This window comes from Puntigrus tetrazona, chromosome 1 (genome assembly GCF_018831695.1).
Source record: "Puntigrus tetrazona isolate hp1 chromosome 1, ASM1883169v1, whole genome shotgun sequence".
NCBI lineage: Eukaryota > Metazoa > Chordata > Actinopteri > Cypriniformes > Cyprinidae > Puntigrus > Puntigrus tetrazona.
The window spans coordinates 10,371,824-10,399,023 of record NC_056699.1 but is presented as its reverse complement, the minus strand read 5'-3'; the positions used below and the strand labels follow the sequence as shown (position 1 = coordinate 10,399,023).

General features: G+C 36.4%; 1 protein-coding gene across 3 annotated transcripts; it reads left to right on the top strand.

The window, feature by feature from the left end:
- Nucleotides 1-192: 192 nt before the first annotated feature.
- On the top strand, nt 193-26,100 carry si:ch211-197n1.2 (EF-hand calcium-binding domain-containing protein 6). Of its 3 annotated transcripts, XM_043243044.1 has the most exons (18): nt 193-1,474; nt 2,516-2,610; nt 4,557-4,657; nt 4,733-4,810; nt 4,914-5,057; nt 7,067-7,204; nt 7,337-7,464; nt 7,965-8,107; nt 8,184-8,380; nt 9,799-9,906; nt 10,317-10,382; nt 11,705-11,815; nt 19,017-19,107; nt 19,899-20,023; nt 23,965-24,208; nt 24,314-24,486; nt 25,328-25,475; nt 25,561-26,100. In XM_043243044.1, exons 1-18 carry the CDS (start codon nt 1,156-1,158, stop codon nt 25,822-25,824), a joined length of 2,673 nt encoding a protein of 890 aa, XP_043098979.1. In that variant the 5' UTR covers nt 193-1,155; the 3' UTR covers nt 25,825-26,100. The 3 variants fall into 3 exon arrangements, with proteins under 3 accessions (XP_043098979.1, XP_043098980.1, XP_043098981.1); XM_043243045.1 differs by lacking the exon at nt 9,799-9,906; XM_043243046.1 differs by lacking the exons at nt 9,799-9,906; nt 10,317-10,382.
- Nucleotides 26,101-27,200: the final 1,100 nt, after the last annotated feature.

Sequence of the window (27,200 nt, the reverse complement as noted above, 5' to 3'; positions counted from 1 at the left end):
ATATATATATATATATATATATATATATATATATATATATATATATATATATATATATATATATATATATATATAACTATTTTGATTTAGTAAATCCTTTCTTTAGGTTAAAACCGACTAATATTCATTTGTAAATATAGTTCAATGTAAATACAGTTCATTGGAATTTTTATTTTTATAATTATTTGTGTGATGCCACAAACCCTGGAGTAATATAACTTAAAGGAACACAGGCACTGCATTTCATTCAAACCATTTTAGTGACTGCATAATTACCTTCTGACACTGTAGGAAAAAAAACTGACCAAAACAACTACTTTGAGAACTATATTCCACTTTTTATCGAACTCTAAACATTTTACCGTAAGTTTAATTTTGAGTTTAAGCCTCCTCCACTGTGTCACGTGACAGATTGTTCTTACTGCCCAAACTCCTGTGTTTTCTGATATTTGAATCCACTTCCCCATCTTTTCTCCCCCACAATCTGTTAGTTGGGTCTGTTGCCTGGCTACGTATTCTCCTTGAGCTGTTTTGAATGTTACTAAAACAAAGTGTTAAACTTCTTTACAACACAATGGACGCTCGAGTGGGTGCCAGGCAGTAATAACACGGCTCAAATTTCAGAGCAAAGCTATATAATTCTTTAATAATATATTAATTCTCTCTTCCTTGAAGCGGGCATATTATGCTAAGAAATAAACATGCAAAAAAAGCCTCAAAACTCTTTGGGGAATTGCTTATTAATGTAATAATAGTTAAAGCAAGTTATTATTTAAATGTGCTAACGTTTTTTTAACGAATCGGTTTAGGTTAGAATTAATTGCCTACACATACAAACCAAAAAAAAAAAAATGCTAGTACATGGTCTTGATGCTCCTGGTCTCGTGTAGGAACATCACGCGCATTTAGATTCGCGCGTGCAATCTGCAACCTTAGGCGCGAGCGCTTGCTGTTGCTAAGGGCAACTTGGCTAGTCTTCAGTAAAACAGTAAGCAGGCAGGGTCTCTTAAAATCAATCAACACTTTTGACGTTTATTGAGCGCCCGAGTTCGACGCGTAACTCATCAAATTAAAATATTCTTTCTTGGCGTATAACGCACTTTGGAGAAGGGCTTCTCGAAGAGTTCCGTTCAAACTTTAAACCATCGAGTCAGGATGTCCACGGTGGCTTCTGTGCGACTCCCGGCCATCCAGCACCCTTCGTCGAGACTCGGAGACCCAGAGCTCATCTCTCTCCGGGGTTATTCCACCGACGGCGGCAGGGATCAGAGATGCTGGATGCCTCAGAAAGCAACCAGAGCTCAGTCTCCAGGCGCAGAAAGCCTGGACTCTGCTTTTCGCAGTGAGAGCAGAAGAAGCGATATCAGCTCGCTGATGGAAAAAATTAAAAGAGGGGGATTAGATATTCCAGAGGAAATACCGGAGGCAGAAGAGATCATCCAAGACCAGGATAAAGCCCGGTTACCTGTCTTCCGTGAGTCACTAGTCTGAAGTTTACCGAGCTCTCTGTGATAATACAAAGACAACACCTAGAGCTGGCGGTAATGCTTTGTGAATTTATGTTGGTCTGACTGTAAATCACCATTTCAGCGCTGGGCGCCGATCAAAAGCTGACTGGAAAACAGGCGACACGTGTTTGACTTAGACGCGCCGCCGAACAACGTTTCATTTTTACGCAATAAAAAAATAAGTTCAGTATATGATTTTTAAGCTAATTTTATACGTGGGTAAAAAAGATAGAAACACGTCTGAAGCGTTTGTAGCCCTCGGTGGATTGTTGGCGAATCACGGGATTGTTTCAAAATTCGAAAATACGTTTCTTTAGATCATTTGTTATGATTAAAATTATAATGTTATTAAAATATGTTTCATTTAAAATTATAAGTTATTTAAAAGTCAACGAAGACTGGAGTTTTTTTTTAATGGTTTTTGTTTACTGTTTAAAACAAGAGTGCAAAGAGTGATGATAAACAATAAAACAAAGATTATTATGGTACGTTTGACAAGAAAATAGTTTCAGTCAACATTTTGCGTTATTTCGTGTATAGCCTATACTTGTGGGTGAAAATTGCGTAGCCTATATTTGGCTGCTTTTTTTAGTGTTCAAGAGACTACGGAAACAAAATTCATGAATCATTTGATTTGGGGATGTTTTAAGGTTGAAAGGTGATGGTACCTACTAAAGTTGTACGCTTGCTCAGGTTTCCATGTTTTCGTCCACACGAGGGCGCTGTCTCATCAGGGGAATGAACTCTCGGATCGCCATGAAACATAAAGATCTCTTCTTGCTCAGCTTCGGTTACTTTATGTACAAATGCTTATAATGCATTTAAAGAAGCAGTATCCAGTTTAGCAACATATATAGCACGTGGAAACGAAGCATGTTTTTTTTTTAAATGTAATATTTCATGAAAATGATCGTGTTCAAAAAACAGTTTTGTTATATTCATTGGTCACCCATTTCTAATGAGTGTATTTAAGGATGTAATTTGTCTGGTTTTTGTGCTTGATATAGGATACAGGGCAGGATCAGAAAATCGCTCCATAAGCAGAGTCTCTCATTCAACATATTCCAGCACTGGGCCATGGATGACAGATCAAACCGATCAGGTGCACAAAATTAAAACCAGAAATGATATTGTTGCACTAAAAGACTAATTTTAATCATTTTTTTTACTTAATACATAAATATAATTCGTTTTGATAATAAAATATCTGATCAAGTTTAATTTATTTTATATACTTAATTTATTTTAAATATAAATTTTATAATTTATTTTAAATATTATATAGTTAGGTTTAAGTATATATTAAAATGTGGTTTGTTCATGTGAATGTAAATCAGAATTTTTAGCAGCCATTACTCCAGTCAGTGCCACAAAAATCATACTAATATTTAAGCCATTATTAATCACATAAGTGATGCACTTCAATAATAATAATAAATAATAATAATAATAATAATATTATTATTATTATTATTATTATTATTATGCATCTATTCAGGAAGGATGCATTAAATTTATTATTATTTATAGTCACTTATAACGTTAGGATATCTAAGGATTTCTATTTTAAGTAAATGCTGAAAAAAATTTTTTAAATTGCAATAATATTTTTAAAATAGTGTTGTTTTTACTGTATTGGTGAAATAAATTTAGTATTGGTGAGTGTAAGAGACTTCTTTCAAAAACCTGAAAAACCTCTGAAAAACATCTGATTTATTCCAAACTTTGTTTGTGGTTTTTTGTTAAGTGATATTTGTGCTTGCAGATGTTTTCTTGTTTAACAATTTATTCAATTCAATTTAAAAAGTAAATTTTTTTAATTAACAAAAAAACATTTTTTGGACACTGTGTACAAGTTTGCATTAGCTTTCCGTTGGCATGTGGCTCCATGGAGTAGAATTCTGGATGCTGGCCTATTTTCAAGTATCCCCATATGCCTTCGTCTCAGTGACAATGTTGTTGTCCTGTGTTACTCTGTTTTACATCAAAGCCTGGCATTATCCCATTGAGAAAGAGAGCTACCGCTCATGTAGAATAAAACAGAAGAACTGATAAAATCTCAGCTGCAGCTCAGTGGTTAACACCGAGTTTACCCAGGAGAGATAAAGAGAAGGAGAAGGAGGGAGCGCATGTGCAAATGGGTCTGTGAGAGAGAAAGTCCTGCAAATCTGCAGGTGTCTGTCTTCTGGAGGGGGTGTCGTGTGTGATTAACCCTGCCAGTCTTATCCCTGGGGTCCTGTCTGTCTGACCGACTGAACCCAGCACCCAGGCCCCCTCGACTCCGCCTGGTCACGAGAGCTGCCTTAGTCACACAGTGGGGGTACAAACACACACGCACCCTCACACACCCGTCACCAGAGTCAGAGTGGGTGTACGGATAAACACACAACCCCTTCATCCCGTCCCGCTCACAAAAGAAGCTCAAACTGCTGTCACTCATCATATTTAATAGATTCAGCACTTTCAAATCTTTCAGTTGCTGCGGTTTTTAATGAATCTGCACGCTGTCCGTAGAATGGAGATCAGTTCGTGATTGCTCAGTTCATTTATCTTCGGCAAATTAGGTCTGCGTAAATGTGAACGATCTCCAGAAAGGATAGAAGTAACTAAATATATCTAAAAAATATTTGCTTGTTTTCTTAATTTGACTTATGATTCCGATCTACTGAAACAAACAGCTCATTAAAGTCATTCGAGCAAACAATGAAAGCAATGGCCTAGCTCAGTTTTTAAAAGAACCGGCCGATCATTCTTCATGAGTTGATCTGGTTCATAATATTCGTTCATTAAGGAATATTTCAATAATGGTCATGTAAAAAAAAAAAAAATCAAACAGTTCTTTGTAATTGATTTGTAATATATACGTACTTCTGGAAAGAACGATGGTGTAGAGTATTGAGGGTTTTTTTTGTTTTTGTAGGATGCATTCACTGATCTATAATAGAGAACATTATAAATAGATCAGTGATGTGTTACTAAAAAAAGAAAGAAAAGCGCATACAGAAACAACACTAAGCCAACATACCAGTTTCGCTCTTTCTTTTAAAGCTGGAAGATGAGCTAAAAGAACGCATTCAAAATACAGGAGCTCTGACACTCAAAATCCTGTTCAAGAATAACCACCCTGATGGCAAGCCTCTGGTCAACAGGTGAAAACAGACACACACAGATGCAAATATCTGTTTTTTCCCCCTCCATTTTCTTACGGTTTGTTGTTTTGCTAGATCTGCTTTACTTGAGATCCTTACAAATTTCCTGAAGAGGCCTGTCACAGCTAAACAGCTGAAAAACCTTCTGTTTCGGTAAGAAGTGACAAAATTATGTTGTGCTTTAAAGGACTGTCTGATTATTATTGCTTCGAGATCTATATAATAAAATATGTAATGTCTTGCTCTCTCTGTGCAGTCTGCACCTCTTGGACCGAGTGCTTATCAGTTTTGAGGAGTTTTATGGTGCCCTAAAAGACCCGAACGCCAATAAAAGTAACCCCGCAGGTCTTCTTACAATTCCTCAGACAATGGCCCTGCTGAGAGGACCTGCGCGCAGCAGGTGAGATCTCCACAGACACACTGCTATAGTTTTGCTGAAAGAATGGTCAAGTCAAATTAAATATGATAAACTTTGTAGTGAGAGAAAGAGGAGATTGAAATATCAAAATATAAAAGCTACTTCATAACCAATCATTTCAGATAACCTAATTAAAAAAAGCACACTTTTCAAGCAAAACATTTCACAAAAAGATGTTTCAATTTATACAAAAATTTCCATCTTCAAATTTGACAGTTTTTTTTTTTATTTCCATAGCTGGTATTAGTTCTATTGTCCAAGCTGACGTTGAGATTGCTTTTAAATTATATCGTAATACCATCAGATGGCGTTACTCGAGTGACTCTTTGAATCATTGACTTAACTGCAGTGTTGCCAAGTCTGTAGCTTTTTGAATTTTACACAGTTGCTGTGGGTTGTTTTTCGTGTCCGTGGTTTAAGTGACTCCAATAGCATGAAATTTAGCCCCTAAAATGCTAATTAATCTGTGGAACCCCGACAACATTTTGTGTTAAAAGTTTGTCCTTGCTCGAATTGCTAATTTTGTGCTGGTTTTGTGCAATTTGGGGTGTTTTTTGTTGTAAAAAACCTGGCAACCCTGCTTAACTGGTTCATTCAAAAACACTGATTCGTTCAATAGATACATTGAGGAAACGCACTACTCTTGGACATGCATTGAATCTTTCTCTTTGATCAGAGCTATTTTTGTTAAAGCAACAAAACCGGTGTAAAATACTGTATGTGTTTAGTGTACTCTTTTTATTAGTTTAGCATTCAAAGTTTCACAAGGTTTCTCTTTTGCTGTGTTTACTTTTGCACAAGGCCACCAATATTCAGGATTGTGAGGCATGTTAACCAAATGATTGATTGATTCAATTTTTAGCGGTAAGGTTATGTTGCTATGACCAAATAGAAGTCATTTTATTAAAGTTTGCAGAGGTCCCAGGCCTCTTGAGAACCACTGATTTACCATCGTATATAGATGCCACATTGTTTGATATTTTGCATATAATACAACATTAGGGTATGTAAGTGTATTAGTGAATCTAATGTACACTTGATGACTCCTGAAAAACAGCGCTCTAGATAGAGATAAGGGTTCAGAAGAGACTGTGAACTGCTCACACTTCAAGTTCAACAGCAGGGAGTGAGACAGCAGCTCAGTGTGGTTTTTTTTGTGCCCAGGGTGGACAGAAAGCAAAAGGATGATCAGCAAAGCAGCTTACCGCTCTGCTGCCCCCTCCATTTCTCTCTCTCTGTACTACTGCAACTATTGTACTTAACTGTTTAAAGCATCAGTGTAATATAATGAGGTTGTAGAGGGAGTGTGCGAGAGTGTGAAAGTTTGGTTGGTGTGTGTGTGTGTATCATACCGATTGCGTAAGACCTGGTCAGACCAAGACACACTCCAGCCGTGAGCAAAAAAAAAAAAAAAAAAAGAAAAGAAATCTCTGTGACTAATCTCACAGATTTTCCCTCTCTTTCTTACAGACACATTGACTACGAGTGTCCAAGTGAGAGATGGGAAAGATAGGATGAGGGAAATAAAAAGACAGCAAGAGAGGGATAAAGATGAAAGAGCAAGAGGAAAGAAGAGAAATGTGGCAGACATGGAAATGCGCAAAAGGCAGATTTATGGGTCCAAAGGGGTTGAAAATACAAAAGGGATGAAAATACAAAAGGGACATATAAGGACAATCATATGTATGATTGACAGTATGTGTGACAAGGTGAAGAGAAACAAAAAACAGGACTTTTAAACTATTTATTCAATGCTCCTCTCTGAATGAGTTTAGTATGTCACTATTTTGAATGTTGAGAATATATGACAGCACACACTAAACTAATTAATATATTCATTTATTTGGAAAAAAAAGTATTCGGCAAGGATGCATGAAATTGATGAAAGGTTACAGCATATTTTTTTTAATTTTCTGTTCATCAAGGAATGTATATTTTAAACATGAAACAGCTCCTGTTCGCAATGATTGAAAACATTTCTTCTACTGTAGGTTTCTGGAGAGTGTGGAGGTTTTGTGCAAGTCAGACAATCTCACTGAAAGCTGGATATCTGCCCCAGAGTTCAGGAATATTCTCAGCAGGCTCAAGCTTCACCTGAAAGATCCTGATTTTGAAAAATTGTGGAAAAGGTTTGAATTCATCGTTTGTTCGTTTATGTATTCGTATATTAGTTCTGTCATGAAATATGCTTTATAGGTTTTAGAATAGAATTGTCAAAAAAAAAAAAACTATAATAAAAATTCTCTATGTCCTCTAAACAGGTTGGATGTGGATGGACTTGGAGCAGTTAAACACACTATTTTTCTAAAAAAATTGGGATTGAGCAGAAGAACTGAACCAAACAATGAGAGAAACGCATCTATTACTGCTAAAGCCGAGGACACTAAAGGTGAAGTTACATAGATAATGATAATACAGTTTGTAAATAACCAATACTGTTTTATGAGATGAATAATTATCATTTTATTTATAAAGTATCCTCAGCTATCAGTTTACAAAATAATCAATAATCAAATTTAGCACAACAAACTCCACACTAGTACTGTGTCCAATCACTTATATAATTAATAGAAAACAGAAATTAAATTATGACTGCAACTAAAATTATTCATTGAAATAAGTATAGATAAATAGTATTGAAACTCAGTATCTCAGAAACTGAAGAACAAGCTTTACCCTGGCTTTGGAGAAGCTAGGAGATTTAGTTGGCTTTATTGTGGCTGAGAAACAGTCCTCCTATAGAGGGTGCTGTGATCTTGTTTAGTCAGGGAGCTTCTTTAGAGATTCAGCCTTTGCCTGGTGTAATATGAGCTCGTCTGATGATTAGGTTAATCAGAGACCTGTCATTGTGTAAAACAATTTCCTGTCGCACCTTCATCTTTCTTTCAGCTGCTGGTAGGACACTCTCTAAGGCGGAAGAGGAGCGTCACACGTCTATCGCCATTGAGGCATGGTTGAAGGACAGATTCAGGGAAGGAGCTCAGAGGATGAAAACTGAGTTTGATAAACTGGATCCTGTGAACAGTGGAAAGGTAGCAAACGGCATCAGTCTTCACAAACAGTACGGTACAAAAATATTCACGTCAATATCCCGTGTTCTGCTCGTAGGTGAGGGGTGCAGACTTTCTGCAGGTGTTGAGGAAGTTTGACCTGCATCTGAAGAGAGAGCACCTGGGTCTGTTTTTATCTCGGTGTGGCCTGAAGATAAAAAAGGGTTGCGTACAGTACTTGAACTTTTTGCGCACCTTCCAGGACAGAAGTTCAGATGGCATTACTCATAAGATCGTATCTAATCCAAAACACAGGTCAGATTTACATCATTGCAATATTTGCATTGCTAATAATTATTATGGAGCTTTGATCCCTCCAGGCTCCAAACACCCGGGAAAATATGTGTAATCAGTGACAAAAGCGGGCCTTCCTAAATTCTCATAGGGGCACAGAGTTAAATTAACAATCCATATTCAGGTGGATTAATACAGGCATATGCCAGTTGTCTCGTTCAGATTTTTAGAAAAAAAAATTGAATTAATTGGGATATGAGAATCACTTTTTGCTGATTCAGTTTACATGACACACACATATTTCAGTTAAATTAGATACCCGAGTATTTATCTGAATTTAGCAAATAAATTAGGTCAATAAACAAACACAAAAACAGAAAAGAGAATGCTTTATTTAATACTAGTATAATACTATAATATTTAAAGAAATTAATAGTTATATTCATCAAAGATTTATTAAACGCTACAGTCATTTTCTATTTTAATCTATACATTTTTTTGTTCTACTTTTTTATTCTTCAAAGATCCTAAAAATATCAATCAATCAATCAATCAATCAATTACAGTTTCCACAAAGAAATTAAGCAGTGCAAAGGTTTCAACATTGATAATAACTAGAAATGTTACTTGATCACCAAATCGACATTTTAGAAAAATTTGTGATAAAAGGCTTGTGTGATTAAAAAAAAAATCAGCTTTGCCATCACAGGAAGACATGTCATAAAAATAAAAGTTGTAAACATATTTCACAATATTACACAATATTTTAATGTATTTTTGATGAAATCGTGTATATTGTGGGATTCAGTGGAAACGAAACATTACCACATATAAAACCGATTGTGGTGAGAGTAGATCATTCAGTTCTGTCTTCAGTAACAGTGCAGTGTGGAAGCAGAAACTCAGAGTTTTCTGTGCTTACACAAAGCCCAAATTACACAGAAGCATCCAGAGAAAGTGATCTTTAAGCCTTGTAGTCAAACTCTTTCCATTTCTAACAAGCTTACGGCCCATAGTTCTTCCCTGCCCTGGGTCACCCAGCACACAGGGATCAGTAAACAGCTGCTGAACACTAGGCCTAGACCGACTGTGTTTGGTTTGATTGGGGTGGTCCACAGCTTAAAGGATTGGCAGATGAATAAAATGGGGCACGCAAACAGTTGCAATTGAACCTTTCACCATGGTGACAAAATACAGTGGCCCGAAAAGTATTAGTATACTAAAGCCACTCTTTACAATCTATGAATTTTATTGCCGAAGATAACAAAGTAGATCAAATGCAATTAAAACAATTTTACTCCAAAACTCTTCACTTTATATTTTTGTTAGTATTTTAATAACCAACTCTGACTCCTGCTTGTTTGTAGTGCATGTTTGAACCTTAATCGTTTTATATTCTTCAGAAAAAAGGGTTTAAAAAATCTTTTCGTTTTCTGCAGGTTTTATTCTAATGAGAACATCAGTTGTATTTCCTCTTTAAGTGCTATAGAGGCCAAATTAACTCGCCTGTTTCAGTCAGAGTACCTCTCACTCCTCCAGACCTTTCAGTGAGTAAATCCCATTCTCTCTCTCCACCTCTCTTTCTTCTTTCCACTCTTTCCTCCTTGTGAACAAGACCCTGTTAACACCCTTTGAATTGAGAACAGGTATCTATTCTCTCTCCTTTAACACTAAATTTTGGGTCAAAGGTTGGAACTTTTTTCAGTCTATTTAATTATAACTTTGCATTCTTACTAAGAACCTCATCACAGAAACCCTTCTGTTCAAATGAGTTTCCTTTTGAACCCTTTCAACTCCAGATTCCTCTTACTAGAAGCGTCTCTCTTCAGTTTGAAAAGCATATCATCTTACTTACAGCTTATGCTTTTAGAAAACGCTTCAATACTGTTTTAAAAGTTCATGTAATTTAATTTTCAAATATATGTGTGTGTTTCTCTGTATGTGTATATTTGTATAGGAACATTGACAAGCTTAATAAAGGGTCCATTAGTAAAGAAGAATTCCGGGCTGTTATGGAGAGCAGGTACACTATCTCTAATTAAGATACATGTTTATTGTACACATGCAGAAGCTGTTTATCTTAGTTGTTTTGACAGAAATTCACGAAATTTGCACATTCACGTGGTAAAATGAAGTCTGACTTTCACAAGGCATACTCTTAGGTTAGGATTGCTTGGTAAAAACTACTACTAGACCAGTTTTTGACTCCGAAATATTTGAAGCGCCCTCCAAAATATTTCTGTTACTTCTGTTGTAATAACAACAGCTGCTCATTTATTTAAAAAAAAACTCTCACTATATATATATTTTTATATGAATTTAAATGACCTTAAATTACCTAGTTGTTTGTGATTGCATAAAACTATATATGTCTATAAAATATTACATTTTGACATTACTTTAAGAAAAAGTAGAAACTAATTCTAAACATTTCCATACCATTGTAATTTTGACTTATACTTAAAACCTACAAAAAAACAAACAAACAAAAAAACTCATAGATCTAGGTTTTCCAGACTGTCAGAATCTTGATCCATAAAATTTGTTGTTGAGGCATCCAGTTAAATTAAGAATACAATGTCACCTTACATTTGAATTTTAAGGTGTTTTACTTATCTGTATTTATTTTACATAATTTTATCCCATCTTGCAACCCCCTTGAAAGTTTGAAAAAGCCCATTTTGGCCTCTGGCCTCCTGTTTGAGAACCACTGACTTTATTAAACTGACATCTGTATATGATGAATTGCTAAGTATCTTTCTTTGGTCATGTCTTATGCTGCTTACTGCACGAAGTAAACCAGGACTGTGACTGGTGCCCCCTGAGGAAAGACCCTGCCTTATCTCGGCCGAAATGGAGTGATAACCTAATTTAGTCGTATTATGAAAGTTTGCAACTCCCCTGTCTTTTCTCTCTGCCCTTTAAAACACATTTACCTCACCATAATCCCCTTTATTTGAGTATGTAGTATTGTAGTCAGCGTCGATCAGATCTGAAGGACAATCTTACATTTTTATTCATCATCTTTGATAAGTTCATTTGTCTTTATCTGTGTTTTCTGGAGCGAGTGATGGTTGTAGTTTGTGTGAGTGAATATTTGAGGGTGTGTATACGTGTATGTGAAGTCTAATCCCTTGATTGACTGGCCACAGTGTGTCCAGCTCTGTGCGATGGCCGGGTGAAGAGGGCAGTTGACCTTATGACCTCTTGACTCCACAGTGTGCGAGAGGGTCAATGAGCGGCGTATGCTTAAGGCCTGCTGGACTGGCTGGTCCTGATGAGTGGACTCTCAGCTGTGGTGACATCAGTGATCTCGTGCTGACCTTTCCTCGACCTTCTCCACAGGTTTGGCCTAGAGATTTCCGACCCTCAGTTTGAGCAGCTGTTGGACAGGCTCCCTCTTGACCGCCACGGAAATGTGCAGTACCCAATCTTCATGGCAGCCTTTGACACCAGGTACAGACGCTTTTTCACCGGTCAGGTCAGCATTTGTTGTATCGCTCTTCACTGCGCGCTAGCTTTGGATTAGTTGAACGTTATATCATACTGCAAAAATGAATTAACATAGTAGTACCACATAAAGATTACAAATGTTATTGACTAAGCCAGATTTTGACGTATAGTCTCCATTGTTATATACATTTTAAAGCTAAAAAGAGTCTTCTTCACATTTTATAGGATCTTGCAATCTGTGCAAGAGCTCAGTGACTAATGGGAAAATAATAAGAAATTTGTCATTGCATGAACCATAGTCTAATTTGTTTTAGATATTTTAATTCTTGACCATTAATTTCTGAAAATAATCTCTGAACATATATATATATATATATATATATATATATATATATATATATATATATATATATATATATATATATATATATATATGACAGCAAGAAGTAACTCAGCTTTTCTTTTGCAAAATGTTTTTATGCACTATTATTAACCAGTTGTGTGTGTGTGTGTGTGTGTGTGTGTGTGTGTGTGTGTGTGAGTGTGTTTTGTAAATATGGCTACAACAGTTTGCATCATTTGTATTCTGAAAGAGGGAAGAGATTAGGTCTATAGTGACATCATGCTTCAGGGTGGCTCTTTTCTTTGCTTTTGTATTTTTGTCATTGTGACTGGTAGCATGCCACAGAAAGAAATGCGTTAGCCTACAAATTAAATTTAAGTTTACACTTATCCTAGAATTTAACAAGCTTATAAGTTTGTAAGTCAGTCAGACTTAGTTTTTTTTAATTTTCTTAAAGTTTCCCTGGAATAAAGAATTTTTACTTATATCTAAACTTAAATTGTGAGGAAATAAATGTGGAACAGGGAACAAGTAAACGGAGAAATAAGAGAATAACCAAACAGGGTACGTAGGGTATGTGTTTGTTGCAATGAGTTTATCACTTTATGTGTTTGTGTGAAGATGCTTAAAACTGGTAGGATATGAGGATTAGGTTCTGACCACCCTGGGGGACCCATGTGAACTCCCCTAACCACCTAATGAATGACCAACAATAACCAGCGCAATGTAAACGTTTCTTAAATAGAACAGGGTAATGAATTTTAATCTGCTAGAGTAGCAGCTCTGAGACATGCGGTTTTAGTTTGTGTGTGTGTGTGTGTGTGTGTGTGTGTGTGTTTCTAGGGTGTGTGCAGCATCAAATGGGGGTAGGGTATAAGCTTAGCTGCTCATTTTATTTTCTCTCTCAGTGTGTGTAGAGGATAAAGACCTAGAAAACCAGCCTGGCTTAGTTGACAGGTGACAAGGGTTATAGTGAATGGGGATTTTGTAATACTAACAGTGGGGAAAAAGCCCATGCACCAAGGGACCTCCTGAATAGAGAGAAAGAAAACTTTAGAACTTCTATACTCGCGGAGAACAGTGAGAAAGGCCGACCATTCCCCTCCAATGACAGCTACAAAATCTCGCTCTCTCCCTCTGTCCCATGAGAAATGCTAAATCATTCATGCTAAAGCGGCCTGATCCCAGTGTCACTAGTTCCTGTGTGGCATTTCCTCTGTTTGGGTGAAACTTTGACATGTTAGTCAAACAGAGCTTTAGCTGTCAACATTCAGACCTCACCAGATTACCATCGCTCACATCCCTCTCCAGCTTTCTTCTGAGTTTAATCACATTATTGTACCTTATATCGGACATTTAAACGCAACAATGCAAAATAAGTACATTTGTTTTTCGTGTGTGTAGTTTGAAATAATATGTTTTCTATACGTAGATCCGGCTTCACAAGATATCTGAAATTCATTTTGCCGATAACTTGAAGTTTTTATCAGCCAGATGTTAGGAAGAGCACGAGCCAGATGATGAAATGATGTTTAAAGCAGGCAGAATTTGTCAAATGAGTTTTTGTTGCTAGAACAAACAAAGTGAATGGAAATGTGCCACTGGCCTTTTTCAATCCCTTACCTCTGAATATAATAGGGACATAACAGCACACAAACATAACAGTACCTAGGTTCTGACATCATGGTTTAGTATAGTTTTTTGTACAGCAGGGGGGAAGACTAAAGATTAAATTATTATTTTTTTTTATTATTAAACAGTAGTTCACTAAACAAATGTCTCTTTTTTTAAATACATTATTATAATTCTAATAGTAGTTTTCTTAGAGCATAAGAAAGTAGGCTAGATTTTCCTAAGTGAGCCCTTTTTTTAGAATTAACAACAGAGCCCGAACTGAAAGGATACTCCGCCCCAAAATGAAAATTTCGTCATAAATCATCTACCCCCATGTTTTTCCAAACCCATAAAAGCTTAGTGCATCCTCAGAACACAATTTAAGATATTTTGCATGTGAACTGGCTTGTGCCTGTCCCATTGAATAAGGTCTTTGCCTCACGTTTTTCATCCAAAGTCTTAAATTGTGTTCCAAGAATGAACGCAGCTTTTAGGGGGTTTGGACCAACATATATTTATGTATTATAGAGATTTATGTATTTCCTCTGCATATTTACTACTCAAAAAATACCGTTGATGTCAAAAGTTTACACATACCTTGCGAATCTACGAAATGTTAATTATTGTACCAGAATAAGAGGGATCAAAATGCATGGTATTGTTTTTTTTTAGTACTACAGAACTTAATAAGATATTTCACATAAAAGATGTTCACTAGTCCACAAGAGGAAAAATAATGAATTTAGAAAAATGGCCCCATCCAAAAGTTTACCTACACTTGAATATTAATGCTGTGCTCTTACCTGAATGATCCCACATCTGTGTTTTTTTTTCTTTTCTTTTTTTTGTGATACTTGTTTGTCCTGAAACTGCCATCTTTTCTTTAAGAATTCTTTCAGGTCTTTTGATATCCCTCTTTACAAAACATTTGCACATAATATAAAACATAATATAATATAATACAATCCTTTAAGAAGATCTGGAAATTCATACATTAAGAGAACCTTTTGAAAGGCTAGTAATTGTCTTGATGTATAATCCTATACATGAAGGTGAATTACTGTATTGCACATTTACTGTATCATCAGTTGTTTTCTACTGTAAACTTCTGATAATTAGAAGACTAAAAATGTATCAGATTTAGCTCGATTTGTCTGCCTCTCTCTGTGGTTTTAAAGGGTTGTAGGGCCCCTCGCAGTTTGTGTGGTCCTTATGGTGAGACGGAGGAACCAAGCAGTCATAGGATGGGTAGATGTCAGATCTTCGTGTGGGAACCTCAGACGTCAAAATCCCAGATATCCCACCCTAATCTCCAGCAAAACATTTTGTTTTTCCTCTTTCTCTCTCTTCGGTCCCTCTCTCTCTTTCCTTTCCTCCCTCCACCCATTTAGGGCTTTAATTTTTATTCATGGGGTGTGAAGGGGTTGAGAAGGGGGTGTGGGGACAGGATCGGGATGGAAGGGGATAACTCCTTGAGCTGGGTCCAGGGCTCAGACCAGCGCTGCTGACAATGGCCTCAGTGTTGTGCTGGGTGTTGTGAGCAGGCCGTTTGGACATTCTTCCCCTGTCAGTGGAAGCAGATCTGGGAGGTAGCGGTGCCCAGGATTACCATCTCATTAATAGCAGCCATGACTTTTGTTCAAAGAATGACTTGTGTAATGTTGCCGTGTGGATGATGGGTAATCCGCTGAAGCTGCAGCTGTAGGGGAAACTGGACACACACACAAACACGCACACATTGGGACTATACAATGTGACTTCTTTTATGCAAGAGGCATTGAAAACATACATAAAATTATAGACGTCGATATTGACAGACAAACTGCCACAAAAACTAAAAGCAACCTAAAAAGCTAGTTCAATATCAAAATTGCCTAACACAAATTATGAGGCAGCTTGACTGAGACATATATATATATATATATATATATATATATATATATATATATATATATATATATATATATATATATATATATATATTCTAAAGGCAATTATAATGTAAAAAAAGTTACTTAAATAAATAAATAGTTATTTTAAACTTCCTATACATCAAAAAAGCAGTGTTTTTTTTTATATTGATATATTAGAATCATATTAGATTAATTTCTGAAGGATCATGTGACACTGAAGAGTGAAGAAATGGTTTCTGAAAAGTCAGCATTGTCGTAACAAGAATGAATTGCATTTCAAAATATATTTAAATAGGGAAAGTGATATTAACTTGTAATAATATTTCACAAAATTACTAATAATAAATGCAGCACTGGTAGTCATAAAGCAGAATCTTTTCAAAAATGTAAAAAATCGAACCTACCTCAAACTGTTGAACAGTCGTGTATTTATTGCATTATACTTATATTTTGGATGTTGCTCTGTGGATGGTTTCTAGAATGTTTAAGCCAAATTTTATGATTTCTTGGAAAACTATGCACAATTATATAGAAGCCACCTGATTTGATTTTGTTATTCATATCGTATATCAAAGCTTATGTATTTTGTGCAACTCAAAAGAAATATGAGCTATCGAGCTTTGTTCATGCAATGAAATGTCCAAAACTGTAAGTGTATTTGGAACGACTTCATGATGACAATTAAAATGTTAAATTGGCTTTTTAAAGCGAATCTCACAAACACGCAGCCATTCTCAGCCTGAGCCCCTGCAGCTCGCTCATGTGGCTCTTGTAGTCTCTTTCACACATTCCTCTCTCCACACACACGTCTCCTGCTCTCAGATGGTGGCCCAGATTAAACAGAACAATACAGTCCAAACGTGATAAATGTGCATCTACTTATTCCTCTCTTTCACTCCCTCACTCAGTCCATCCATCCTCAGACGAGATGAAATGAAAGCAAAATAAGCAGCCCATTCATTCAGCAGTTATCTCTGTGGGCGTCCCGTCTATGCGAGTGATGGGACTTCTTCCTCCCTCAAGTTCCCTCTTCTTTTAATTTCAAATCCCTCCATCTCTTCTTGTGGAGAGCAGTGGGTCAGCAAGGAGTTCAACCGAGCCCTTGTCTGTTAAAAACAACATGCTGTCTCTCCTCTCTGAAGATCAGTCGTCTGAGGCAGATAGAGGGGGTCTGCCAAGGACTCTGAATCAGATCTGAACTTGGGTGGCAATCTGAAATACACATATATTCATCTAAATAATATTTATAGCATGTAAAAAAAGAGCCATAACATAGGCAGTATGGCTGTTTATTAGTACTTATAAAGCACATATTAATACTTTATTCTGTTTGACCATGTTCTAGATCTCTTAATCTGATCCAATACCTAAAATTTTATTTTTTATTAACTATTAATAAGCAGCAAATTAGGATTTTATTGAGGGAAAACTCAAAAGAATTATTGTCTTCCCTATTCTAAAATGTTAGAAATGTTTATTTATTTATTTGTCTGTTCATTTATTTATTTTTGTAGATAGAAATTAACCCATATACAGTTACTGGAGGATTTTGGGTGAGAAACAATTGTATTTCCTAATTTTAAATATTAGAGAATTAAATCAGGTTAAACTGAATTTATAGATGCTCGCTAAGAATGTTTCTTCTATACCTATTTAAAAGTTTTATACTGCACTAAATTATATATTCTTCCTGGGGCAACGTGAAGTTTTTTGAAGTCTTGTGATATCTTTTTTTTTTTCATAACTTTTATGCAGATTATATTTTAAAACATCAGCCATTTTTTAGTCTGATCCCACAGCTTTACTAGCAAGTCAATTTAAGAGCCATGTGCCCCCTAATGGGCATAAAAGAGACGCACATGTGAATTACCTTGAAGGGCTTAGTTTGAAAACACATAAAACACTAATAGCTGATATAGAAAGATATAATAGATTTTTTCAGTTTCTAGTACATTTTATATTTTATTATTTTACTATTCATTGCTGTTTTTTTTTACATTATTTCTATTATCTTTATTTTGTTTCCAACTCCACTCCAATGACTCTATGAGTCCTAATACCCTCTATTTACTTTACTTTATTTTATTATTATTATTATTATTATTATTTATATAGTTCTTCAGTTCAAATTGGGTGTCATGTCCAAGTGTTCATCTCACTTATATGGGCTGCTAACATCGAATCAGAAGAGAATAAGAAATAAATAAATAGAAAATTTTAGACTAGTAACACCTCGGATCTTGTGACCACGCTCTGAAACACTAGTGTGTTTATTTGGCTTCACGCCGATGTCACGTCCTGCTGTGTTAGTTTTGTGGCAGAGCTGTTGGACATGGAGGTCCTGCTGAGATGTCCGTGGCTGGGTCACAAGGTCTCTTCCCTCAGCCTCCATGAGGTCCACTAATAGACTCAACCGCTGAATATGATGAATTCTCAGTATTTAGCTCTATATTTGTTCTGCTGTGACAAGCAGTTTGACAAAAGGAGACTCACTCTTTGTTTAGTAGCATTTTTTCAGCAACGTTTCTCACAGAGCTTTTAGTAAACACTTATTTTACCATACAGTCATGGCCTATTGCTATTCCTGGCTCATTCAGGTCAGCTTAACTTTTGAAAAGAGCAGTCAGTCTTGAGAAAATCCTGAAGGCACGTTCACGTTGTCATCGACACAATGCACAAACACAAACATAATGCCTCTTGCAGTCAGTGTCACTGCCGTTTGTCTCTTTGAACTGCTATCAACATTATTTGAAGAATCCTTGTCTTTTAAATCTCACCGTCTTTCTCTGTCCCTCCTTTCTATTTCTTCCTTTGCACAGTGCTACTAACTCTGCTCTAGCCCGTGACCTCTCAAGCCAGCAGTCCGCCCACCTCGTTCGGACGGTGGCCCTAAGATGGCCCAGACCGTTGCCCTAAAGCCTAGGGAGTGGTTGTCCTCTCTTGAGCACAAAAGAGCCACAGCTATCCGCTCAGCCGAGTCCGGCCCCCATCAACCCATCCAAGCGCACAGGGAACACATTAGCCTAGGCTGGGCTTTGTGCGTCCGGCTTTTCTCATGTGCTTCTTCATAGTTTGGCTAACACTTCAAGACCGTCAGGTGTCTGCCTGCTTTGACCACTCCAGTTGCTCTCAAAGCGGTCAGCGCGGCAAGGCCGTTTCGATGTCAGGTCTTGTAGCTCTCCCTGTTCGCCACTCAAGCGAGAACGGCACAAAGCGGAGGGCTCGATCTTAGGGTTTCTCGTGGCTTCTCTTGTAAGGTAATAATAAAAGATCTAAAAACCTCAAAGTTATGGCCTCAATGACTTTTTCTTTTTGCTGCTTCTTGCTCCCTCAGGAAAGGAGTTCCCAGCCTCTTCCAGGCAGCCGGCCAGCCTGCCTCGATCCGTGAGGAGAAGGGCTCAGAGGACGATCGGAGTGACTACGAGGTATGACAAAATGACAAATTCAGATGTGCAATGATGATTTCAACCTAAACCATTCAGAAGTTTGGGATTGGTAAAAGTTTGTGTTCGAACTCCCCATTTTTTTGATCAAAATGCAATATTATTGTTTGTAATATTATTGCAATGTAGAATAACACATTTTCTATTTTAGTATTGTTCAGTGTAATTTATGGTGCCAAATGAAAGTTAGTCTTCAGTGTCACATAATACAGAAATCGTCCTAATATGCTGATTTGGTGCTCAAATCTCCTGCACATGATATTTTTGTGGAAAATGTGCAATGTTTTTCAGGATTCTCTGATTAGAACGATCAAACAGCATTTATTTGAAAGATAATTTACTGTAACGATGTAAAATTCTTTGCTGTCACTTTAGATCAGTGTAATGTCTCCTTGCTAAATAAAAGTAGCAATTTCTTAAAAATAAATCTGAATGGTACTGTAGATTCTCCCAGAAATAACTGTTTAGAAATATGTCACAAATATTTCTAACACAGGTAAAAACAACAGTTTTACACAATCAGAATTCTGTTAAGTCTGTAAAAAACAATAATGAATCATAATGAATGATTACATTTTCTCGAGCATTTCTGTCATTTATTGTTTAAGAGTATAGAATACATTAGACTCTACAGTATATTTAAAACTAAAATCCTTTACATCATGTAAAATTTTTTCCGAGGCTGTATTATCAAAAGTGTAAGTTTATTGTATAACCGTTGTCAGCATGGAGCCAGATCAGCATCATTAATGAACAGGTTTGTTGTGTTTCAGCTGTGTAGTCTGGTGAAGGATTTGGTGGCGAACCGTTACAGAGATGTTCTAAGAGAGTTTGAAGAACTGGACGAGAAAAACACCAGACGTCTCACTCAGGAGGACATGTATCAGTTGCTTAAAAGGTGATGTGCCACTTACACACACAAACAAAAAACAAAAAAAACACTGGTTTTCTTTCTATATGCCAAAATTGTATTATCTGATTACAATGCAGACCTGTAGAGCTTAATAGTAATACTAACAGACTGTGTGATGCATGAATATCAAATGAATAATTCATGTGTTTTCAGGCAGGCATAATGTCTTTATTAGTCCTATTAATACTTCAAATTATAGTCAGTGCTTCAGAAGATTATGTGCAGGATATTTAAATAGTTGTCTCACACACACCCATACGCACACACACAATTGAAGAATATGCTGGAATGTGGAATGCATTCCTCCTCATTGTCTTTAACACCATGCCAAATCACTGAGCCTTTCTTCGCTGTGTTCAGTCCTGGGTGTCTCCCAGAGTCAGTGGTCGTGACACAAGCATCCCTTGTGTGTCTCACAAGACCTATGCGGTCCACCCGAGTCTCCCAGCCTGGGTCTTACAGAGCTCTTGCACTCTTTTGTCTCCTAAGACAATGGCAACGGAAAGCAGGCCTTTTCTCTTGGCAAATGATGCCTTAATTGTGCAAGTTAACAACCTACTCTTTTTTTCCCCCTATGAATAACAATGTGTTTGGTGTACAGAGCCTGAGAGGGCTGTTGGCACGGTGAAGATCTGAGGCTGTTGGTTTTCTATGGTCGACTGCGCGCTTGTTTAGATGTTCCCATGCCTGCTTTACTCGCTGTTGCACTGTCCTATGTATCTCTGTTGCTCAATTAGTCGGATTTGCTACCTTACTATTAATATTGCACATATATTTTTTAGCCCTTTAGCCATTACTATTAAACTTGTGTCTCACACTGCAAAATAGTTTTGCTACTTGAATAATAACTTGAGTCTATTGCTACATAAATAGCATAATTCCAGAGGCGTGCATTGAAGGAGGGAACCCAGTCATATTTAGAGATCAGAATATCAAAGTGGTGCGGCTGTTTTAGATTCCACTGAATCTTTAGAGAGCCAGTGAATAACACCCCAGCTACCACTTTTCAACAACCCAGAAAATCTAGACAACCATAGAGCAACCACATAGCCCTGGACAGTGCTGGGATGCTCCAGGACAGTTTTGAAAACCATTTCAATATTCTTAACGTAACTCATATGGTGAGTCGTGGTGATATATATATTACTACATATTACTATATATATATATATATATATATATAAATAAATATACTACATATACATATATATAAATATATTTTACATGTAGGTTATTATTTTTAAATATTATCATACATTTTCCCAATATCATCAATGTTTGAATTGTGAATTTTGAAGTCTTCAGGCATTATAACTAATGAATGAATGAATGAATAAATAAATAAATTATAAATGAATAAATAAATATTATTTATTTATTTACTAATGATTATTTCAATATTAATATTAAATATTCCTGGTATTTTAAGAAACTTTTTTGTTAGAATATAAATTAAATAATCTTCTTTTTGCATGACAAGAAAATTACTTGTTTCTTATTGGTTACATCACACCAACTTTGCTCAGTTCAATGTTCAATGAATTTTTTTAATTCACTGCTTAATAATATAAACTTTCAAACTGCTCCATAGAAGTTTAGTAAAGATTTTTCTTTAATACACCAGCTTTGAGTTTATGTCCTACTGAGATTTCAAAATGAACGATTTTGAAATATATTGCATAAAATTGTATGTTGCTGATTATTTACGCAATTTATTCTCATAATTATGCGTGTTAAGTGCATTTTGCATCATGTAATTGGTCTTCAAGTGATTCAGCTTCTTAGATTCTACTTTCCTTGAACAACTTGTCTTCTTCATTCTACTCCTATCCCATATCTTTCTCTTTTCTGTCTCGTCTGTGAATTAAACACATTGTTGTGTTGACCTGAGTTAAGAGTACTAAACTCTTCAGAACCGTTCACCCCATGTGAGAAACTCCTCCATTTTTATAAATTATTTATCTGTTTATTTACTCTCATCCCTCCCCTCCCTGTGCTGTTTTGCAGCTCTTCCTTTGACCCTTTTGTGATTTCTCTCCCACCCTTTTTTCATTCTTTTTCCACATCACCCTCTTTTATCTCTCTATTCATTTTTTGGCTGGAATATGGCGGCAGGCCTAAAAGGAGTCGTGGTCTGAATGGGGGGCATCGCGAGTGGATTTGCATAATCTGTGGCGTGGCACTGGTGCACAGACACAGAGAGAGACGGTGCCAACCAGTCCAAGGTGAACTGAACTCTCCTCGCCAGCTCAGAGATTAGTGACACTAACAGGCTTTACAGCAGCCGAGTTCACAGAGGGTTTGGCTGACATATCAGTGCCAACTTCTCTGGCTCCCACAGTGAACACTGTGTATGCGTGCGTGCGTGTCTGCTGAGAAACTGTTGCTTCTTTGATCGATTCTTACAAACGCATACGTGTACGTTCACACGCACTGTGTCAGTGCACATACATACAACAAGGCCCGAACTGAGCTGATGGAAACTGCCGAAGCACCGGAAAATTCTGGATTCAATGTAGCAATAGCAATTGTTTAATGCCAAGGTGGTTTCTACTGCCTGTAAATCAGACTTGAATTGCATAAACAGTCAATTGCATTGTTTCTCTTTTTGCTGATTTAAGTTGCGGTCAGATTTGCTCAATTTCACATTAGGAATAGTCTATTGTCTAGCTTTATATTGTCAAAAGGATAGTTGAAGCACAGCTCGCGCAGAAGTCAATTTCAAACCAAACAGCTTTCAGTTGGTCAATGGAGAGAATTTACATGATTGACTTGAATGATTAACTTGATCAGATTGCATGGATTCCTGTAGAAATGCAAAATACAGATATTTACCAAACTATGCTAAATGTGACCACAGCTTTACTCTGAAAAGGTAATATAATTTATTAAGTGCAATTACGCAAAGGTCAGTGTTACATTCAAAACACATATGCTGTGTAAGTGTAACTGTCAGTATCTGAAGCTTAATATATTAAATATATACTAATATTAATCAAGCATTCTTAGGAATAAGACACATTATTGTGTATGATTATGGAGGGCAGGCTTTAATAACAACACCTGTCAAACAAAGTTCATTCGCAAAAACAAGTCATGTTTTTTTCATTGTGCATTACAGTTAATCTAATTAATCCAAACTGCAGCTAGGTTATTTTGATTAGGTTAAAAACATGATAACATAAGAATAAAAAAAAAAAAACTTTGTTTTGATCGACTTTAAGCCCCGAAGAGATACTGTTTAAACAAAATGGGCATAATGATTTCTGAAGGATCAAGTGACACTTAAGACTGGAGGAATTCAGCTTTGCCATTTTACTAGTTCAAACATATTAAAATAGAAAAGTTACTTTTTGAAAAAAATTGTAATGCCCCACAATATTACCGCTTTAACTGTATTTTTATGAAGCATAAGAAACCTGCTTTCAAACTTCTTTCAAAAATATAGAGTATATTTAGTTAATATAGAACTATATATAGTAAATAATTAAATAAAATATAAATTGACGTAATATCATATTTTAGAAATATAATGTTGTACCTAAAACATATAACTTTTTTTATTTAAATATCCAATATCCAAAACATGAGATGGGGGTTGTATGATACAGGCTGGTCCCCTTATAGTGTGTTTTCTCACATTACTGTCCTTTCTTTAGGCGAGACACTGTGTTTGTGTATTTGTGTGAGAGAAACTGTTGCTTTTGTGCTGTTGGTTGCCAAGTTTTAGCTTAAATACAGCTCGAATAAATAAGGTGGGGGGTCTGCGGGGCGTGAAGGGCTTTAAAGGGTACAGTGTTTGCATTCTTCTAAGAATCTGAGGTGTATTCTTTACGTTCACGAATCCCACTGTTCTCCCCCTTTTCCCTCTGCCTATCAATTATCCCTCTGTCCTTGTTTGTCGCTCTTCCTCTCGCCCCGATCAGGTTAGAGCTCCATCCCGAGGTAACTCGTGGAGAGGTCCGAAGGTTGTGGTCCTCTTTGTTCACTCAGCAGGATGGATCTGTGGACTTTCAACAGTTTATACGTCATTTTGGCCCGTCTCCCAAATCCTGCTGTTACCCCAATGCCAAACACAATCCCCCCAAACGTGGAGACAATGACTTCATGCGCCTCTCCAAAAGACTCAACTGTGTCTCAGATATACTGGTGGATGCTCTACGGGCCAAGGTGGGGGTGTGGAGATACCTCTTGATGGTTGACAGCTCTTTGAGCTGCATGAGATGGGATTCTTATTTAGACAGTTTAATGAACCTGTTTCTCTTTCACAAACAGGTGGAGTTGTCTGTTTCTGAGCTCTGGACTGAGTTCTCTGAAATGGATTTTTCTGGGACAGGTTTTGTTAGCAGCGATGAATTTAAAGAGATCCTTATGAGTCTCTGTGTTCATCTCAGCCAGTATGAGTGTGATCTGCTGGCCAAGAAATTTGACATCAACCACGATGGCAGGTAGATACGCTTACATAATGGAGGACCAAAACAGATAAATAAAGAAATTCATTCACGCATAAATACATATATAAAAGACTAAATTGTGTTCTAACACTTTACTTGAAGCTTTTATACATAATACAATACTGAAGTATTTTAATGCATTAATCATGTCTTGAAATGCACCACATAATGCATTTTGACCAAATTAAAAATGCAACCACATTGTAAATTATACTACATTTCTAATAATTATTACACCTTTAGAAAGTATAAAGCATCAAAACGCATGCGATTCATTTCAGATATAACAAGAAATTTGCTAATATTCAAATGCATTTTGACTTTGGTTACAGTTATGAAAATGCATTTATAATGCATTACAATGTACAATAGCAATATCTTTAAAATGTATTATACAAAAAAGATAACCTAACTTAACATAACCTATTCTGCACGACCATATTCCACATCCCTAATCCTACTCAATACATAAAGTACCTTACTAACTATTAATAAGAAGCGAATTAGGATTTATTGAGGCAAACTTTGTAGTTAATTGTTTGGTAATAGTGAGAACTGGACCTTAAAATAAAGTGTGACCATAATATTATTAGTAATATTGATAGCTATTAATGTCTTGAAGCACTGGAAACACAAGTATCAGGTTCAGTTTGTGATTGACTTCTTCAAACCTAATATATGTAATACCAGCCAGGCAATTTGTACATATTTCGCGAAGTGGCTAATTTGTATGAGACTGTGTTGGCAATAGAGTTCATAGAGAATGCACATCTATAAGATGAAACATAACTGAGCGTTTCACGCCCTCATGGATTTTTTTTTCTTGTTATATCAGTGTATCCTACACAGAATTCCTCAAGCCTTTTCTATCCCAGAGTCAAATATGGAAGCACGGATCCAATATGGCGGCTGCTCTGCAGACTCCTAGAGAAACTAAACAAGAAGCCGCTCCGGAAACATTAAGTGGCAAGATCAGAAAAAAGGTTATGCATTGTTCATAGCAGAGGATTATATGTGTGAATGAATGTGAAAATGCTCACATTTTGCTCTTGTGTTTTGGTGTTGTAGCTCCAGCGTAAGGCCAGGGCTATCAGCAAGGCCTGCGCCCGGCTGGATGTCTCCAGCACTGGGCTTCTGTCTGCAGCTGAGCTGGGCGCTGTGCTGCATCTGTTAGGAGTGTGTCAGAGCCAGGAAGAGCTGAGGAGTGTGTTCTCTACGCTTCACACACACCCGTCTGGACTCCTGGACTACCGCCCTCTCCTGATGGACAAGCACAGGACATCCAGTCACAGCCAGCAGACCAAGAACCAGCTCAGCCACAGGAGTCAATAGGTCAGAGGTTTAAAACACATGATGGCTACAGTGACTAGTACATTTGTAATTCAGAGCTGTTGCCGAGATAATATTTCAGCTAAACATATTTACCCTAGTGGGTTCATCCATAAATAAAGACACACAATCAATGATCAAATTATAATCGCGTATTGTATTGCTTTATATTAGATTTTGTTAGAGGCAAATTAATTGTACTTAATTGCTTTACAGCGTAGTGTGTGTTCATGTTTCAAAGGACTATATAATAAAATTCAATGATTAAAAAAATGTGTCCACTAATTTTATTGCAAATTGATTTGCATTGTAATATAACTATACTAAATTTCAGTCTTTTAGGTATGAAATCATTTTGTGACATGCTATGCTATGCTTCTTCTAAAACATTTTAAACAACATTTTGCATATTATTTATACTATATGAATTATTTTTTTCTCAATGCAGAACTATTTAAAATGAACTAATAAATACAAAAATGGATAAAAAGAAAATTAACGCATTTGGCAACATTTGCCCTAAAACAGTTTAAACTGGTGATCCTATATAATATATAACACTTGTTAACTATTAACTACAGTTTTTCCCTCAATAAATTCACTCAATGAGTTCAGGTATTGGGCAGGATTAATAAGGCATTAATATGTGCTTAATTAGCACTAATAAACAGTAATATTGTAGTAATATGCATACTGATGATCAACTTATGGGAGTAACCATAAAAGTAAAATAGTGTTTCTAAATAAACAGTGATAGATCACCACAGTAGAAGATTTCATTGAAGAGGATTTTTGAGATGCACAGTTTAATTTTAAGATCTTGTCCTCTGCTCTGCTCTGAGTGAACACAGGAATATGAACCAGCACAGCACCACCCTGCAGTGTCAGATGTGTTTAGAAAAGAGCCACAGTTTTCTACACAAAATCGCTTGTGTATTAATAAAACTTGAGATAAGAAGAAACTTTCTTGGCTGCTTTCTTTAGCATTTTAAGATATTTTACATGACAATAGAATAAAACCCTAAGCCATTTTAGCTCTGCTTCATTTGTTTTGATTCATACTGTGTGATGAAGCTAAAGAACTCTAATTTTACCAGCTTTTCTCCCTCCGCTTAACACAGTGTTCCCTCTGCGGATTTAAACTAATATTGGCTTGTTGGTCACTCAGTGCTCTTTCATCGCTTTCGTCTTTCATGGCATTATCGTTTTTCCCATCTGCATGCTCTCTTTGTCTTCTGTTCCTCTTCTCTCCTCTTTTCCGCACCAACGTTTTGAACACAGTTTGGCAAACAGCTTGTGTTATCCACCCAATCATCCATTCATCCATCCATGTATCTGTCTGTTCATCCATCAGTTACTTGCTCTGACAGTTCGATGCG

Excerpts from the sequence above, each read along its gene's own strand:
- si:ch211-197n1.2 (XM_043243044.1), top strand. The coding sequence starts at position 1,156 with ATGTCCACGGTGGCTTCTGTGCGACTCCCGGCCATCCAGCACCCTTCG. Across the intron at positions 20,024-23,964 it reads ATGTATCAGTTGCTTAAAAG|GTTAGAGCTCCATCCCGAGG; the intron begins GTGATGTGCCAC and ends CGCCCCGATCAG. Across the intron at positions 24,487-25,327 it reads GACATCAACCACGATGGCAG|TGTATCCTACACAGAATTCC; the intron begins GTAGATACGCTT and ends TTGTTATATCAG.